Here is a 17,763-nt window from a genome sequence, read left to right as displayed (position 1 = left end):
AAAAATCATCCACATGCTCCCCAAGTCCCTAATGATTAAGTCCTCAGGGATGCAGTGTTTAATGGCTTAGGACGGTGGGTCTGTGAGCCCACTGAGTGAGTCTCTGGGTATTCACTCCCTATTGTACACACTATGCGGACTTGTGGGTCCATACTGAAATTCTATTGGCTCTCATACAGATTTTTCTCTCACTTTAAACCATAGGAATAATATACAAATACAGGCCCAGAACCAGAGTATAAAGGAGCTGACGACAGCACCCCTCAGCTCCTGATCAGTTATAGTCAGCTTAGGAGTACTCTAAAGAATTCCTGGAACCCCTGCTCTACAAAAATTTGGGCCCAAGATTTCATCCTGATTCAATTCCTAGGGGAGCGGAACTAATGATACTAACCAGGCTGCTTTCCTGCCTCTTCCAAGTGGGAATTCCCATCTCGATCTGGAACAGCTGCTGGGAGGAACATGCTGCTGGGCATCACCATCTCAGGGGTGGTCACCTGAGGAGTGAGAGGCAGGGAAACACGGAGAGTCAAATGGAGAGGAAAGACACAGGAAATGTTTAAAAATTATTTAATAAGCAAAATTAGCCTTCACCAGTGTAAAACTGTAGGTGTCACTTTTCATAGCTCACTGAAGATTCATGTTTATTAGACAAAGCTCACATCAGTCAAAAGTGTTTCTACGGTTACATTCTGGACATAATTAGCAGTGCACACTTGAAGAATAATCTTATTATTAATATTTTTCCTTTATGCACAATTTTGACTTTGATCACTGACAATGTTTTGTCATGGGCTGTGAAACTTCTTGTGCAACCAATTAGGTAGATAAGTTGAAAGGCCCACCTTAAGCTGCTGAAAACATAATAAGGGCCCTAATTAAATCATACCTAGTAAAGTACACTGTAATCTTGAAGCAGGGAGCATTGTAGTACTGTTTTCAAAATGTATTCAGGCAAGAAGAGGAGGGGAGGAAGAGTGAAGCAAAGGGTAAGACGAAGAGAAGAGAACAAAGGGAAGGCTAAGGACACGCAGTCACATCGGCAGATATTCTAGGAAACAACATTTTGTAACCCTTTATAAGCTGACATCAAGCACAAACAAGCATTTCTTGTGACTCTCTTAAGCCAGGATTTCTTCTGGAGTCTCCCCTGTGGTATACAACATCAGAGGGCACCTCTGACCAGGGTCCCAGCCAAAGAGGGTGGCCTGCACAGCATTCTGCAACAGGGCAGCCCCACCTTGACCACGGCCAATGTTCTGGTATAGCGATTCCAGAATTAGTCTGGATCCGAATAGGTACATTTTTAGGTCAGATCCTTAGACATTTCTCTAGGCTTCCCTGCCATGTGGCCAGAAGCTTGTCCAAACACATTATCATTTGCCCTATGTTAATGTGATAAGCAGTGTAAAGACAAAAGGTTCTTCATTTAAAAAGAACCCATATCCCTCTGGCTGCTACAGGATGGGAAGGCTAGATGGCAATGCTATCTTGAAGTGAAGTGGAAATCGTCTCCCATTTGATGACAGCCTGAGAAATGGACTAACCTAGAGGTTACAAGAACAGAAACTCCTATCACCACCAACCTTTCTCCAAGTGTCCAGCCCCACTTGGAGACATTATTTTCCCATCAATCATGACTTTTCTGCAATACTATTCTGCTGCAAAGATTGGAACATCTAGATTTCTATTCAAAATTAAATAATATGTTTAATACATTACTATTTGTAACAATTTTAGGATCCCGGCCTTGCTCAATGTAGCTGCTGACATGTCCACTAGAATCAACATCAATGGGCACAACAACTGCCCCCGTGTCTGTGCTTCCCCAGTCACGTTTAGGGGTATCAGAATCATTGCAGCAACCCAGATGCCAATGGCTGTGAAAATTAAGCAACAGGCACTACAGCAAAGCGTTCTGAGAAACCCCGTGTTTACGAAGAGCAGGTGCATAGCAGGTGAACGTGTGACACGGCATTCTTGCTCCCACAGACATCTGCACCCTCACACACACCACACCGGCAGCTGGTTAAGGCTAGCTGTTGATGAGTCGTTAGGAAGGGACTGCAGACTGCCAAACTCATTCCATCTATTTTCTCTTTAATAGAAAGCATTTCTGACCAGTGTGGTTGGGGAGTCCAGCGGGAATCCAAGAAGTGAAAGGTCACCGATTAATTTATAGTCCTCAACCGAGGGGGGAGCACGAGGTTGGGGGTAAGAGAGGGAGAAAGGGAAAGGAAAAAAGACTCCCCCCCACCTCCTTTCTCGGTTGTAGCTGCAGGATCAGTCCTTTCCTGGGATCTTTAGGAATTATGAAAAATGAATCATGAGAAATAAAAAAAAGCCCTACAGAGTAAAAAAGAATAAAATTATCTAACACCTCAGCTGCACATCATTATAGAAAACTGTGGGCTTTTTATACGCATTACAGTAAGGCAGACATCCCCTCTAACAGACTCAGTACGACGGATCAGTAATTGTTTTCATACACTTTAATTAGAAAAACTCAGATGGCTATGAATAATAATGGAAAAGAGAGACTTTTGCACTTGAAAGGTTGAAGTCAATCAAGTGTGAATGACGGCAAAAAAGAAAAAAAAAAAAAAGACACCAATTCATCAGCCCTCTGTTGTCTCGCTGCGACTTTAATCATAATTCCTGATTGGGATTCAAGAAGGCAGTAAGCAGCGGTTCTTTGTCTGCCTTCACCTTCCATCAATTAACTCTCCCCGAAATATAATCATCAACCTCACATGCTCCTCTGCATCTTAATCCAGGTCTCCAAACCTGTAAGTCTTGCCCCATATGTGTTTAAGTAACTACTTTTATCTACCTGCATCTTCTCACCTATAGTATTCCCAGCCTCTCCCTGGGGGGGAAAAAAAATGGTTTGGTATATGAAATTTTAACGGGCAAGAAATCCCCAGGAGGCAAAGAGGAAGATCCCTAAAGAGAATCCTAAAGATCTGTAAATTCTGGTGGGGTGTATATGCACATGTCTGAACAGAGGTTGAGGCTGGAAGCTGCCTTGCTGCACAGCTACTGGAGGGCCCCACATCAGCTCTCAGATGCTCATGTTCGCTTGCCTATGCTCATTCCTCCCTCTCCTACCAGCTTCCAAAGCGTTTCACTCAAAGCTCGCATGCTTTAAAGAGCCATAAACATAATGCTGCCAAAAGAGCTCACCGAGGAGTCCTTCTGCCCACTGGGGAGATATATGGCAGATTTCCTTCAACACTTGCCTTGGCATCCCATTTATTTTCCCATCATATCTGACTACCAAACTGCATGGGATTCAGACTGCCTCCACCACAGTCTCTGATGGACAGTTGAAACTGAGGATGTCGGTAACTGCACTGAGCACAGTTCTGTGAAGGCCTTCCCTTTTGCTAGGATTATCCACACACAGTTATGAGAGAACAAAACCTGGTTGACAGGGCTGTCCCAAGTGTGTCCGAACTTCACAGGCCCTCAAATAACTCGTCCCATCACCAACTTCCCTACACAGCCAAAACACGCGCTTGCTCTCTCTCCCTCCTCTTCCTCTTTCCGCCTGCCCACCTTCCTATGCCATCCATACCCCCAGCCATGGACTCAAAATCCAAACCAAAAAAGTTCTGATATCTGATCAGCTGACAATACGCAAGCAGCCCAAACACCTACGCCTTCTACACTGAGTGTACCGCCCATGTCGATTGATTCTTCTACTAATCCGTATACTGGTAAACATTTAATATAATAAATGATGTCCCCCACACACTACTCACTAATGGACCTAAGAATTAAAAGCCAATTCAAAAAGTAAAACAAGGTTTTTCTGGTTAAGAAAAGTCAATTGATTAGAACCATTACTTCCTTGACATTTGGGTCTCTCAAGATTGACCTGGGCCATGGAAAGGGCACTTCCATGGTGATCTAGATACCACATTTTCCTTGCACCTTGTTGAGCCAAGTGAACTACTTCCTCCCAGAGTATGCACAGTTGATGGAAACGCAGGAAGAAACTATCAGCTGAGCTAGGGAACTGAGAGTTTGGAAACGAACAGTGGCTCTCACATCCTCCTAACATGTAAATAGGTCTCACATATAATAAGAGAAAAGTGGAGTTCTACTCCGATGCTGAAACTCTTCCAATATAAGCACAGTTCTGGTATGTAACAAAAGAAACAGAAGAGTTCCGCACTGATGCTAAACATTTTCGGGCTTAAGCGATTCCAAAACAACTCAGTTGTTGAGAAGGAATGGCCTTGAGTGACCTTTGTTCATCTATTCATCTGACCACCAGTGACTAACAAACATTGTACAGGGTCCCCATGCTGCATGCCTGTGAAATGCAGACAGCAAGACAAGGTTCCTGTCCCCAAGCAGCTCACAATCCAGAATAATTAACCGGTCATAAATGCCTTAGAAAATCTGGAGAAAGTTGCAGACTCCAAGAAAAATACTTTCACAGATAGTACATTGCAGATAATTTCATGAAATCACAGGCTCCCCGGAAGGAAATTCATAGACTCAACTGAACTGCCTTGATCTACTCAAAGAAGTGACACAGCTTCATAAATGCCTAGTTCCAACCTCCTCCTGGCTTAGTTATCACTTTGGATTATCATTAATGCCTTTCAATATTCCACAAGGCGAGTGGACCATAAAGCCCCAAGACATACCCTTTTAGAGCCTGGAGTATGAGATGTGGGACTGGTCCCCACTGTAACATTTGGGAGGGGCTGATATTTATCCTTTCTTGGTAGAAGCTGGAATTATAAGGAACACCATCCCACCACCCACCCCTGCAGGTCACAGATGTGAAACGGCCAAATGCAACACTCTGTGCAGCCAAGGTTACACTTTACCAAGTTCTTAAGGGACTGTTCATGCAAATTCACCTCTCAAGGCTAGCTTCATACAGGCTGGCCTGGGTTAGATCAATGCAACCAACACATTCCATGTGCTAGAAATCAGAGATATTTTCTTGGAAAAAGTGTTGAACCTGTTTTCCCTGAGACTCTTATCCCTACAGTCTTGGCACTGCTCCTGTAAGTAGGGCTTCTTTCTGAAAAGCCTGCTTTTCCAAGTGAAAGTGTCAGTTTGCCAAGACCTACACTCCCACGGAAGCCTCGAATCCTTCACATTGCAGTGAAAGTCAGTAGAATGAAGAACCTCAGACAGAGAAAAGGAAAGGAGGCCGCAGGCAAAGACCTCCCAGACAAAGACCTAGCCGGGCTCCACATGCTTGTGAATGAGGTACTGGTTCTGACCAAAACATTCAAGCATGAGGTTAAAACCCAACTGCTTTAGGGCTGAGCAGTCTGCTCCAGTGAGAGTCCATTGCTCACCTCCTCCCCTATACCTAGACAGCCACTGGGGCCCACTAAGTTTCTGCATGTCTGCAACCAACAAACCAGGCTACTTCTTGGCAGCGGAGCTTGAGAGTTTTGTTTTGCCTTTTTTCCTTTACTGCCCTCTAAATGTGCCAGGCAGAGCACTGAACCATGGGGTCTTAGAAGGCCTAGTTTCCCTCTTTGTCTCATTTCCTTTCTAAAACATCTTCTGCGTGATGGTTTATTCCATTTTTTAATACATAAAACACATAAGAAAAAACTGCACGGCCATGTTAACATTTATGTGGGCCAGAAACAAATGTAGCCCAGAATGAGATTTTAAGAACTGAGAATGAGAAAGAAAAAGAAGGTGGATGAAAGAAAAGAAAACACATGAACAGTTATACACACACACGCATGCAGAGAGAGAGAAGAGAGCTGAGAAAGAGAATGAATTGGAGAGAAAAGCTTCATTAGAGAGGCAAGCAGTGGCAGTATACCAAGGTCACTTCTAATTTAGGCCATCTAATTGGCAAACAGGCTCCAAATGGCTATCATCTCACAGGGCTTGGAATTAATGAAGCCCGATTATTTTCATTACCTTCCTCTGAGATGGAGACAAAGTAAGAGAGCTGATACTCGGGTGGGTGCTACAGCCCTGAGGCCAATGGCCACCTGAGAGCCCCAGTGTTGGGGGGACCAGATGACCAGCCTGTCCCAGAGACTCACGGACACATGGGCATACATGGAGTACAGAAGAGTCACAGTCACTGACTGAAAAATCACAGACTACTGCTCCCAAAAGACAGAAAGAGAGAGAACTGCAGGCAGTCCAGGGCCAGAAGCATGGAAGGAAAATCTGTGCATGTACAAAACCTACAGAATAATTAGGAACTACCAAAGGGAGAAAACACAAAGGGCTAGAGAAAAAGGTGTTCCCAGGCTGCTCTGGAGCCAATCCCCATCTCACTTTGAGGTCATATTTTGTTAAGTGATTAAGGAACAAAGAAAATCTCCCTGTATTAGTGCTGCAGGATCCCAGTGGTGTGTCCTGTCACTTAGAAAGATAGTGATCAATTAGAATAATTTAAGAGTATTGAAATGCATGGTAGGTGGTCTCTCCTATTCTCATGCAGGGGCCAGAAACATGGGCCACATGCCCTCAACTCTCCTTCCTGGAGAGATTAGGAAAATAAGGCACAGAGCAAGTGCTCCTACATCCTTCCACCCATCTGAAATCTCCAGCTTCTCTGTAAATAGGTGAGACTGTGTTAGGTGAAACTGACATCGGGGGCAGGTTGCCCAACCAGGTATGGAGGAGCACTTGTCTCATATCCCTTAGGTTTTATAGATTTCCTTCTTTCACATGACATGTGCAAAGACACCCTATGGAGCTCTGTTTCCAATAGGCCCAGCAGAATGAAGTGCTGTGGGTGCAGTTTCCATAGGGAGGGCCAGCACTACAATTATTCCTGGTGGAGAATATTTCTCAAGCCCCCTCATCAGTAAAAAGAAGGGGGCCCATGGAAGACATAGATATGAGATGCAGAGCATAAGCAAGCAGCTGTTACTATAGCAACAGACATATTAGACACTGCAGGTTCCTGAAAGCTGTCTGATAAGGTATTATTAAATGAAGCCTCCTCAAAACACTCTCCATTTACAACTGAACAGAAAGACATTGTGTAGAAAGTAATCTATTTCTATTTATCAGGGTGGAATTTACTTTTATAGTGGGACTGAAACCAAATTCAAGCTTGATCCTCAGACTTTGGACCCAGACTTCAAAAAATATTTACCAGAATTTACAGCTGTAGATACTCTGGACATACCCCATGTCTGCCAGGAATCATCTATTAGGGTGATTTTGCCAGCTTTTCCTATTCCACAGCCAAGGGAAGCTAACTCAGTCAACCCACTGGGCAAAGAAGATGATTCACGCCTCTTGCTGCCATTCATCCTGGCCACTCAGGGACAAAGCAGACATAACTTTCTCCTGTTGCAGGATGAATGACCATAGAACTGGCCATTCCTTAGTGATACGGTTTTAGAAAATGGAGCTCTGATCTGAGAAGCATTTCTCATCGTGCCATTTTCAGTTTCCTGCCCTGGTTGGCCATGAACAAACAGATACATCATCAGAAAGCCTAACTAATACTTTCTCAGGGGCCAATTTTATAATATTTACAGTAAAATACCCTCCAGGGGCATGACTTTCACCACAGGTTCATTACAATCACTTAGTTGTAAAACAATTATAAATTCCATTATTAACGCCAAACTTTCAGAGGAAGGACACTGGCATCTGTTTTGATTCATCGGGGCAGAGACCAAGATCAGTATTCCAGTCCTCAAACGGGATTCAAGGCTCACCCTGTGGTATGGCCATAAATTCCCTCTAAGCCTGGTTGCTCATTTTTTCTTGCTGAACTAAAGGATTAAGGTAGAATTGCATCATTTGGCTCCATGCAAGCCATCCTCATGATAGAAAAACCAACTCAATACTGACAGCCATGCCGTAACTCCATCTTCCCATGGAAAGAGACAGTACAAAATCATCCTTACATATACACCTTTAAATAAAGAGTAAACACCTACATATATTTCCCACAACTCTCAATTTCACTTCTGAATCCATTAACTGTCTCTTGTTGCTACCAAATCGGCTTCCTACACATTTCCCACACTTTGCACACTTCTCAGAAATGTCTAGAAAACATCTCCATTGTCTGCTGTGGAAAGATGAGGCCCACAGGAGTTTCTATACAAGGTACCAAGCACAGCTCCTTTAGGGAGCAGCTTCTCCTACACAATTATGTTATCCGGGGTTCTAGAACAGAGTTATTAACCAGTTCCACAGATAAAATACTCCTTATGCTCTCTGGTATAAGGAATATTTTATATTTTGTATACATAATTTTGTATTTGCGGAATACTTGGAGGGTCTCTGACAGTGGTTATCAAACTTCACTGTGCACAGAATAAGCCAGCATGGCTATAGTACAGCTTTCACCAGAGTCTCCATCACGGTTGAGAATCAGTGCTTACAACGGTGCTGTGTAGTGGGTAACTTCCAGAAATAATTTAGGGATTGGTACCCTCAGCAAACACAGCAGTATTACCTTGCCCTTGAAGAATGACCACCAGAAATGGACCTTACCATTGCTGTTATAAACATATGACAAACAATGAATATATGAAATATAATTTACACTCTAGTCCCTAGAGATATAGAAATAAAATTTCTATTGTCTAAAGCAGTCATGTGGATTATTATAGGCCCCCAGTTCCTAGACTAGATTTATATTAAACAGAAAAAATCATCACCTGAGCAAAAGAAATGTAATTAAGTATTGAAAATGCTTCCCTCCCCCACACCTCTTTCTGTTCCGACAGGCTCCCATGGCTCCAGGGCATCAGCTGGGAAGAAAGATGAGGCCCCAGAAAACCCCCTTGTTATCTCCAAGGCTGATGAGAATGCTGCGGAAACCTGCAACACAGAAACCCACCTGTCCACAGAAGGAGGTTTCCACCTACAAACAATCTTTCCACAGTGTCCACCAGCTTATTTGAAAAAACCCATGGAAAGTGAATTTGTACTTGAAAGATCTCTAAAAGGCAACCTGTGCTAAGTCACCTCTGAGTCGCCCATTGGCTGCTAAAGTTCTCTTGATGCATCATCAATTATATGTTCCTCATGACTAAACATCACTTACAACATTACTCATTAATTTTGCATAACCAGATGGAACAGGAAATGCCTAGAGGTGGTATGTCTGTGACCTGCACATTATAACACAGAATTTGGAACAGACTATCTCTCTGGGAATCTTCACATGAAAAGGTAATCAAATTAACTTATTACTCCACTGTTGAAATAATGCTAAGTTAGAGATGATAATAATTCTCTTTGGTGGCTTTTCCTCTAGTGATCAGGAAAGGGCTTTCATATCAGCCCCAGCATAGCTGAAAGTAGGACATTACTACCACCTGCAGTACTTTCAAAAGTTTTCACATTACAATTAGATTTAAATATTTATACTAACCTTTTCGGCCATATTTATAGTGGCCACTTAGAGTCATGCTTTCAAAACTTGGAGTTGTAGCAACATCATGTTCAAATGCAAAACGCACATTCATGAATCAACATATTATCTCAGACTAACCATTTTCCTCCTTTGAGAATAAAAGTATCCACTTCAGAAACTCCAACATTACAGGGCTACACCTAGAGTTGGAAAATGTGGGTTCAAATCTCAACTCTGCCACTTAAAAATGGCATCGAGTCAGTTAATGCTGTTGAGCCTCAGTTTCCTTATCTGTCAGTGGGACTGTGTCAAACCTTTTTTTAAAAAAGGGTTTTAAAAACAAAAACAAGAAAAACAACAAAAAACAGGGATTGCTATGAGGATGAAATGAGACGTAAATGAAGGTAAGAGCAACCTAGACCATGGGCTTGCTCAATAAAGGTTTGAAGAATCTGAATAATGATTTCTTCATATAAATGGTTAGCTAATCCATGCCTCTGTCTCCTGAAAGGACAAAGGATGAGAAGGAAAGTTGAGAAACATGTATATAGCACTTCATCCATGGTCATGGCAAATCTGAGGCAGGTATGGTAGAACAAAGGTCACAGAACGAGGACGACTTTCTGACATTTCCAACACTACACTGGCTTTCTTGTCCAACGACACAGCATCTTGCCCACGTTATCATGTCACCTTTGACCCCTGGAAAAAGAAAAACCACAGGGTCCTGCTGCTGACTGCCTTACCGTCATAATGAGCTTCTCCACGCAGTCAGGTGCCACGCTGTGGAGGTGGGTGAGGTGTAGCTGGAGGTGGATCTTGTTGTTGAGCATGTCCTGGCACAGGGGGCAGCGAAGCATGGGCTGCACCGAGTGCTGTGTCATGGCATGCACCCGAAGCCGGTTGACGTCAGCGTTGCTGTACTTGCAGTAGGGACACTGGTACATCTGTGGGGAACACACCCACCGCTCTGGCTGAATCTTCAGTTCCTACCAGCAACTCTGTCTGCCCCAAGTCCGCCCACTCAGAAGTTCATTCCCCACCAATGTCTAGAACACTCCCCCCACCAGCAAAGCCCCTTGCAGTCTCACCTGTTCCGGCTTGATCTCCTCAGATGTTTTTGGTCGCTTCGAAGAGAGGGGAGACTCTGAGCTACTTGGGAAGGAGATGCGTTTGGAGGTTGCAGGAGAATCTGTTAGCTCCTTCTCTGCTTGGCTGGACGAAGCTAGAAGAAAAAGTAGAAGATGCAATACAGAAACCAGACCAGGCCAGCTCTCAGAGGGTTTGTGTTGGGTGAAACTCAACATTCATTTATAGCACAGGATTTTCTTAAAACACCAAATTTCAAGAAGGATGAACATCCGGACTGACTTATCAAGCATGTTGGAAAAGAAGCAAGTGTTTCTTTTTCCCCCATGAATTTCTGTCACTACTTTAACAACTGAACATTAGGAAAAGAAGGCAAAGAAATGGAATAAAAGGTTCTGGAGATGGATTAAGCTAAATTCAGTCTGTTTTAACTTCCCCCAATCTAGAAACAAGCTGCTGGCTCGTCGGGGGCAGGAGGGCTGACGGTGGGCGAGGAGTCTCACCAGCTGCTTTGCCAAACTGAGTACCAGACACACTCTGCTTCACAGATGTAAGAAACTATGTGCTCCCAACTTTGTCATCCCAGCTCTTGGAATCACAACATGGCATATCACAGGCAACACAATAAATGTGATCCATGAAAGGTTCACATGGATATCTGCATACCACTATATGGGGGGGGGGGAAATTCAAGTTTGGGTTCAGCAGTTTGCTTTTGGGGAAGAAATAATTGACTGGAACTAGGCAGAGTGTGAATCCAACTTATAATCTAGCCAATGCTTCAGACATAAAAGTTTATTCAGCGTGGGTGGTAAGAGGGAAAGTTTCCTATCTGCTTGCCCAAACCATGCCTCCACACTCCTCTTGCCCACATCACCAAAAAAACCCAAAACGCTAATTAAAGAGGAGAGGCACATGTGGCTTGAGTAGCAAACAGTGGGTACAGAAGTGTTGGTGGAAGGAGTTCTCTGAAGTAAGGGAAGGGACCTGGAAGATTTTGATAAGAAAACAGCCAGGCTAAGGGCTTAACCAGGATAAGCAGGGCTCCTCTAATATAAACACAAATCCCAACCTGGTTGAATTTGGTTGTTCTAACACCTGGTCAGTATCCAAGAGTCGGCTCTTTCACTTGTTTTGGATGTGGGACTCCATTTTTTGGAATTTTGCTTAAGGCAATTTTAAAAAATCACGAAAATGGTAGTAAGAAAATATATACCCACTGCCCTCATCAAAAAAATAATGTGACTCAACATTTCGGTTACTAGTTTAGAAACCTCATTTTTACTCCTTGATAAAACTGCTTTCCATCTCACCCTGTCTAGGTATCTAGCATGTATTTCTACTTTATGCTTGGCTTTGAAATTTGTTCTGACATGGACACCAAGATGCTGTCATTATCGATGTGTACTTTAATAAACAATTTTAGAAAATCAATTTTATTCATCAAAATCATAAGGCCACAATATAATTTTGAAAAAAAAAATTGCCAAATGCAGGAAATATTCCAGGAAGTTGATGCTCTTCCCAGAATGCACATCTTGTGACCTTTCACCCCAATATCTTGGTAACCTGGTCTACATAAGTTTGTAGGACATCTATTATTTAAAATGTACAAGGACAAGCATATTACACACAGGCCCCTCCTCCTCCCAACACACACATTCATAACAGTACTTTAATCTGTCTCGAATCGACTTCAAACCCATTTTGCTCTTAATGGGAGTTATTCATTTTCACTTGAAAGGTAATACATGACGGCTGGATATTTAATGTGATGGACTGGCTGCCGATTAACTAGGTGCTGTAACATTCTAAACCAGTTCCCCCATGGCCCACTTCCCATCTCCTGGCCCCCCTCAGACCTGATCCTACAGAACTGCGCGTTGCAGGTTTCAGACCCTGCAGGGTGATGGGCCGCTGCCTGAACACTCCCACAGTTGGAGTCTATAATTAACGTTTCAGGGACTTAAGCTCCCTCTGCCCCCAGAAGGTTCCTTATTCTACATCATTTTGATTTTTGCCTAGTGGTTATCGTCTATATATTAACGCTTCAAATGCATTCTGAAGATGGGGTGGATGGAGGCATCAAATAATACTCTAGATGAAGTATTGTCATCAGAGCCATCTCTTCACCTTCTTCATTTTCACCCCCAGCTGGTGGGCATTAGGTTAGGCTCAGGGTTTATATTAATAGTTAGCAAAGAGCCACTCTCTGCTTCCTCCTTCCAGGAGAGGCAAACCAAGATACAGATGCTATTCCAAACACCCATCCCCATCTTTCTCTTACTGTGTCTGACCTAAAACGACACCTGCTTTTAAAGGACTATGACAGTGCCTTGTAAATGCCCTCAATCTGCCTACCACCCCACTATGGAATGAGTCCATTGTGCAGCTGCTCAGCAGTGTGGATGAATGGGCACCGAGGCCGAGACCACCCAACTCATCTCACTCTCTCAGAACTGAAAAGCAAACACAGTAACCCAGTGCAGCATTAGTTTCCTCATGGGACCAAAGAGCCCATCCTCTTCCTTGAATGCTGAACACATGATGAATTGTGGCAAGGTTGCAGAGGTGAGAATTCTGGTTTCAGAAGCCACTATTCTTTCCCCCTGCATGGAGAGGGGAACTTTTATTATCCTTTTTTTTTTTTTAAACTCAAACTGCTCTGGAATTCTAAAGCTCCTTTTGTGAGCTTGAGCTAAGGAGCCATTATAAAGTGTTTTAAAAAATAAAATCAGCACTTGCTCACTCATTCTTCTTTCTTCCCAATAACACAACAGTCCTACTGTAACATGAAATACTGCATCCACTGGTGCACAAACTTCAGATTCATCTCCTTCTATCCAGGACAACCTGCATCTTTATTAGATCAATCTGTCTAGAAATGGACATTAGCCACCTGCAGCTCACTAGCTTGCTCTCTAAAGGTAAAGCAATACCATCCTTATAGCAGATTCTATAAACACCCAGTTACAATCTCATTGTGTTTCCCTGGGTGATGTGGGGACTGCTCCCAAGAGTTAGGTTAACTACAGCTGACACAGGTCCTTCCTTTGTTTGACCTTGGACATTAAAATGTCAAACCCTATCAAGACATTATCCCAAAGTCTTCATACAATGTCTGCACAAGGGCAAAGACTTGTGCAAGTTCTCCATCAACATGCTCGAGGAAGCTTTAACACGGACTATCAGAGGTTCTCTTGAGCTTCTCTCTATACAACTTCAACAGGGCCAGAGACTCCAAATCAATTTCTACTGCAGTTTTGTCACTAGCATACATTGTAAGCATAAGCAAATGAGGGTGTATGAATACCAAGAGAGACAGTACTGTGGTTTTCTGCTTTGAAGGCTTTTTTAAACTTGAACTTAAACTCTAGGAGAGATGTCACAAGATAGAAAACCATTAAAAAAAATTCAATTACTGGTCGCTCTAATCCTGCTATGATGCCACATCAGTGAAATGGAAATAGATGTGCTCCTGAGACAAGACATTGTTCAGACAATTGGTGCCTGGAACCTTTGGTTTACTCTGGCAACAGAAAAACCAAACAACTTGAAGAGTTAGTGCCTGTAGTGGTTTTTACAATAATGACAAAATGAATTGGAAACCATCTAGCTATCTTATGATAGGGCATGGTATCAGTAAACAATGGTACAGCCATTCTGTTGAGTATTAGAAGACATTAAAAATGATAGCTATGAAGCAATATGGAAACATTATTGGGAATGCCAATCAGAAAAGAAATAGGATAAAATGTGCACTATACCATGTTATAGCAATGTAAAAAACAGGAATTAGGAAAAAGACCAGAAGAAAAGGATTGCTATATTTCAGTGATGGCATCATGGCCCATCTTCCAAATTTGTCATGTACTTCTATTATTTTTAATAGTATAATCAAAAAGTTTAGCATTTAAATTCAACCGTCCATGAAAAAGCTGATATTTGGATCCCTACTGTGCAAAACATCAAGTGGTATTTTTTACTTTGCTGGTTAAAGCAGTTTTTCTCCTTTTGGCAGTTATGTCATATGAAAATATGTGTAAAATCTCAATGAATCTTCCATAGGCAACATGCTGGGCTCCTGGCATTTCAAAGGGGATAAAAACGTGGCAGGGAAATCATGGGAGTGAATGCGCTATGCAGATGACATACACTAAAAAGCTAGGTAAATGGGATATTGTGACAACAGAATTCTGGGTCAGACCCCTACTGAAACTTAGCAGGATGTGAACTGGGGATCCCTTGCCACACAAACTTTACAAGGAGTGAAAAAGTGCTTGCTCAACTTTTTAGCAGTTTATGGTTGCCCAGCCCAACTTGCTGATGAGGCACAGGAGGAAGGCATGTCCCTGTCACAGAGTTCAGAAAATTCCAAAGTCGGCTTTCTGGGCTGAGAGCCACCATTTCCCCTTATACTGTGATGGGTTGGCCAACTGAAACTGACAAGCACAGCTCCTGACACAGGCAGACCTGATTGCTGATTCTCCCCCACTCTATTCTCTTAGGTTCCACTACATTCTAGGCAAAAAAAAAAAAAAAAAAAAAAAAAAAAAAACTCATTTCAAAGGGAAACATAGTTGTCAATGCATGGCTTCCTTAGGGGAAAAAATCATTTATGTATTGAGACTTCAACTTCCACATATCCTTTGATTTTTATCATATTTGTTCGGGAAGTATTTAACCTCTAAAAATAATTATTTACAAAGTTACCTGTCTTCTCATGCTAATTAGAGGGAGCAGGCAAGAGGAGAAAGCTGATCTGAATTCATGCAAGTTTTGTGTGCAATTTACAAGAAATTGTCTATCTATCTAATTTTTTTTTAAGAGACATGGTCACACTCTGTCACCCAGGCTGGAACTCCTGGGCTCAAGCGATCCTCTTGCCTCAGCCTCTGGAGTAGCTGGTAGTACTGGTGTGCATCACCACACCGGCTGATTTTTAAAATTTCTTATAGAGATGGAGTCTTGCTAGGTTGCCCAGGCTGGTCTTAAACTCCTGGGCTCAAGTGATTCTCTGGCCTTGGCCTCCCAAAGTGCTGGGATTGCAGGCATGAGCCATCACACCAAGCCAAGACACGGTTTGTTATGTTCTAAGCATATAGGATAATTAACACATGGCTAGCAAAACTTCACGTAGGAAGTGACTGACTTTAAAGAATAGGTAAGAAAGCGGCCAAGTACGGTAGAAACACAGCCTTTCAACATTCACAGTCTCTTATAACTTTACCTGATGAAACTACTCTTCCTAGAACAAATTCTCACACGATCCCACACGTCACTAACAAATTACAAATCTGAGTCACTGAAATTATGGCTACAGAAAACCCAAGACTTGTACTTGCAATACCAATGGACTTAATGCCAACACAGGCCTCATTTCTCATCTAGTGACATGGGCTATACAACTCTGAAGCCAGGTAAAGTGTGGAGTTGCTGCCTCAAGAAAAATAAACACGAAGAAAAACTGGAAATGAAGTAAACAATGGAACCTTAAGATACTCTGTTTTCAAGACATCCACTTGTCCTCCAAGAAAAGCAAAGTACTGGTAAAATTAGTTTCTGGGTTTCCTGAGCAAAATTCATTGTCCCATCACTCAACACACCAGTGGAACTGTTGGCACGCTGGACATTCTGTGCTGCAGGCCAGCCTTTCTCTGGTCAGTGGCCTCCCTTGCAGAGATCTTGGGCAGGTGTTGAGCTGTCCACATTGCTGGGAAGTTTCTTCTCAATTTCTTCATGGTGGAGTGGCACTTGGAGGTGGTATTCACCAAAGTGCTGATCCTCTTCCTTTCGGGGGTCCCGAGGTGAGCCCACTGATGGCCTGGGATGCTGCCTGACATTTGATCCTTGTGGAGAGTCCAAAGGCAGCCGCCAACCCCACTTCACCATCAGACTCTTAGCTAAAATACCACTGACAGCCCCTCCATCTAAACTTCCATCTCCCAAACCAGCAACATAATGGAGGAGCCAATTAAATGATTATTAATTCATGCTACTTTCCGTAAGCCAGAGGTTCTCATCGCCTTGTGTTCCGTAAACCAGCTTGCCACCTGCCCCAGAAATTTACAGCAATCTTTTATCTATCTCCATTGATTAAGGGGAAAAAATTCACAGAACTCCATACTCAATGTTTGAGTTGGGATTAACCACCTCAGCACACTAGATATAGGTGTTTCACCGATCTGAAAATGGTCATTTAGCTAATAATTATAATTAAATGAAAGGTACAATGTGCTTTTTCCATAGCCCTTCTCCCAGACCTCACGCGCCCTCTAGACGGCAGGAATGCAATGTTTCCAGAAGGTACTCTGTGCTTCTGGACCTTGTGATCTTACTGTCATGGAAAGTGGAGCTACTCTTGGCATGTGCTCACAATTCCTTCCCCAGAGGCCAGGCTGGGCTTTCTTACTCACATCTCCTGTGGAGCGACTGCACTTGGTAAGTGGCTAGAGAGCTGGCTAAATTTTCTTCCTCCCCTAATACAGAGAAAACGGTTCCTTCAAAGAGTCTCTGCTTTGCTGCCAACTTGGTCTTTAAACATGTATGGTCTCTTCTGCTTCCAACCAAGCACTTAAAGATTTTTCAAAGAGGAATCAGGAGTGGGGGGTACTTGTGTGAAGCAGAGACGTGCATGTGTACACCCAGCGGGGGGGGGGGGTCTTCATGCCATGGCTAAAAAGAAGTTGGGGCTTCTCTCTTCCCTGCCCTAAGGTATCGAATCTGTCTCAACATCCAGCCTAGTGGGGTTAAGAACCTTCTATTCAAAACACAGTTCTATTCTCAGGAACAGCAAGCTATGTTACTCCCATCATCTCTAGAAAATATTCTAAGGAAGTACAACCACCTACCCAAAAAAGTAGAATGTGCCTACACAGGTATGGCAAAGCATGCAGGTCTCGTCAACTTACCAGACACTGTTTCTAAAAAGGATTTCAAAGAAAATTTGAGTTATACTGCAGATGAGGACAACAGTTACTCAGGGAAAGGCTAATTATTTTTCTCCTCCAACTCAAATGTGAACTAGATAAGGTCAGCACTTTGAAAATCCAGCAGCTCTTACGTGGTATTAATAATAAAGATTACCAACTCTTCACTCACTCTTCATTTTGACTCTGCCCCCCACCCACCCCAATCCTGCTATCCAGGACCACATCTACCAAGGCTCAGGGCCTGTGTCTCCTCCAGGCGCCTTCCCTGACTTTTGGGAAAGCATGGTACCTCTCTCACCCAACGGGGGCTCAAGACCTACTGTCCAGTTAAAGAAGAAATACATCTCAAAACCTCATGCTTGTCACTGAGATCTCAGCCCTGGGGTTCTCAAATTC

At 43.0% G+C, this 17,763-nt stretch overlaps 1 protein-coding gene across 1 annotated transcript in view; it reads right to left on the bottom strand.

Annotated features, from left to right (window-relative positions):
• Window positions 1-17,763, bottom strand: part of ZFHX3 (zinc finger homeobox 3) — a 224,422-nt gene that overhangs the window by 11,803 nt on the left and 194,856 nt on the right. Inside the window, exons 6-8 of the mRNA XM_069497887.1 lie at window positions 10,438-10,571; window positions 10,093-10,293; window positions 395-497 (exon numbers count right to left, since the gene is read on the bottom strand). Coding sequence (XP_069353988.1) covers window positions 395-497; window positions 10,093-10,293; window positions 10,438-10,571 — 438 coding nt within the window. The remainder of the gene's footprint in view (window positions 1-394; window positions 498-10,092; window positions 10,294-10,437; window positions 10,572-17,763) is intronic.

Source organism: Eulemur rufifrons, chromosome 23, assembly GCF_041146395.1.
Source record: "Eulemur rufifrons isolate Redbay chromosome 23, OSU_ERuf_1, whole genome shotgun sequence".
NCBI classification, from domain to species: domain Eukaryota; kingdom Metazoa; phylum Chordata; class Mammalia; order Primates; family Lemuridae; genus Eulemur; species Eulemur rufifrons.
Note: the sequence above shows the minus strand (reverse complement) of the source record. Positions and strands in the feature narration are given on the sequence as shown.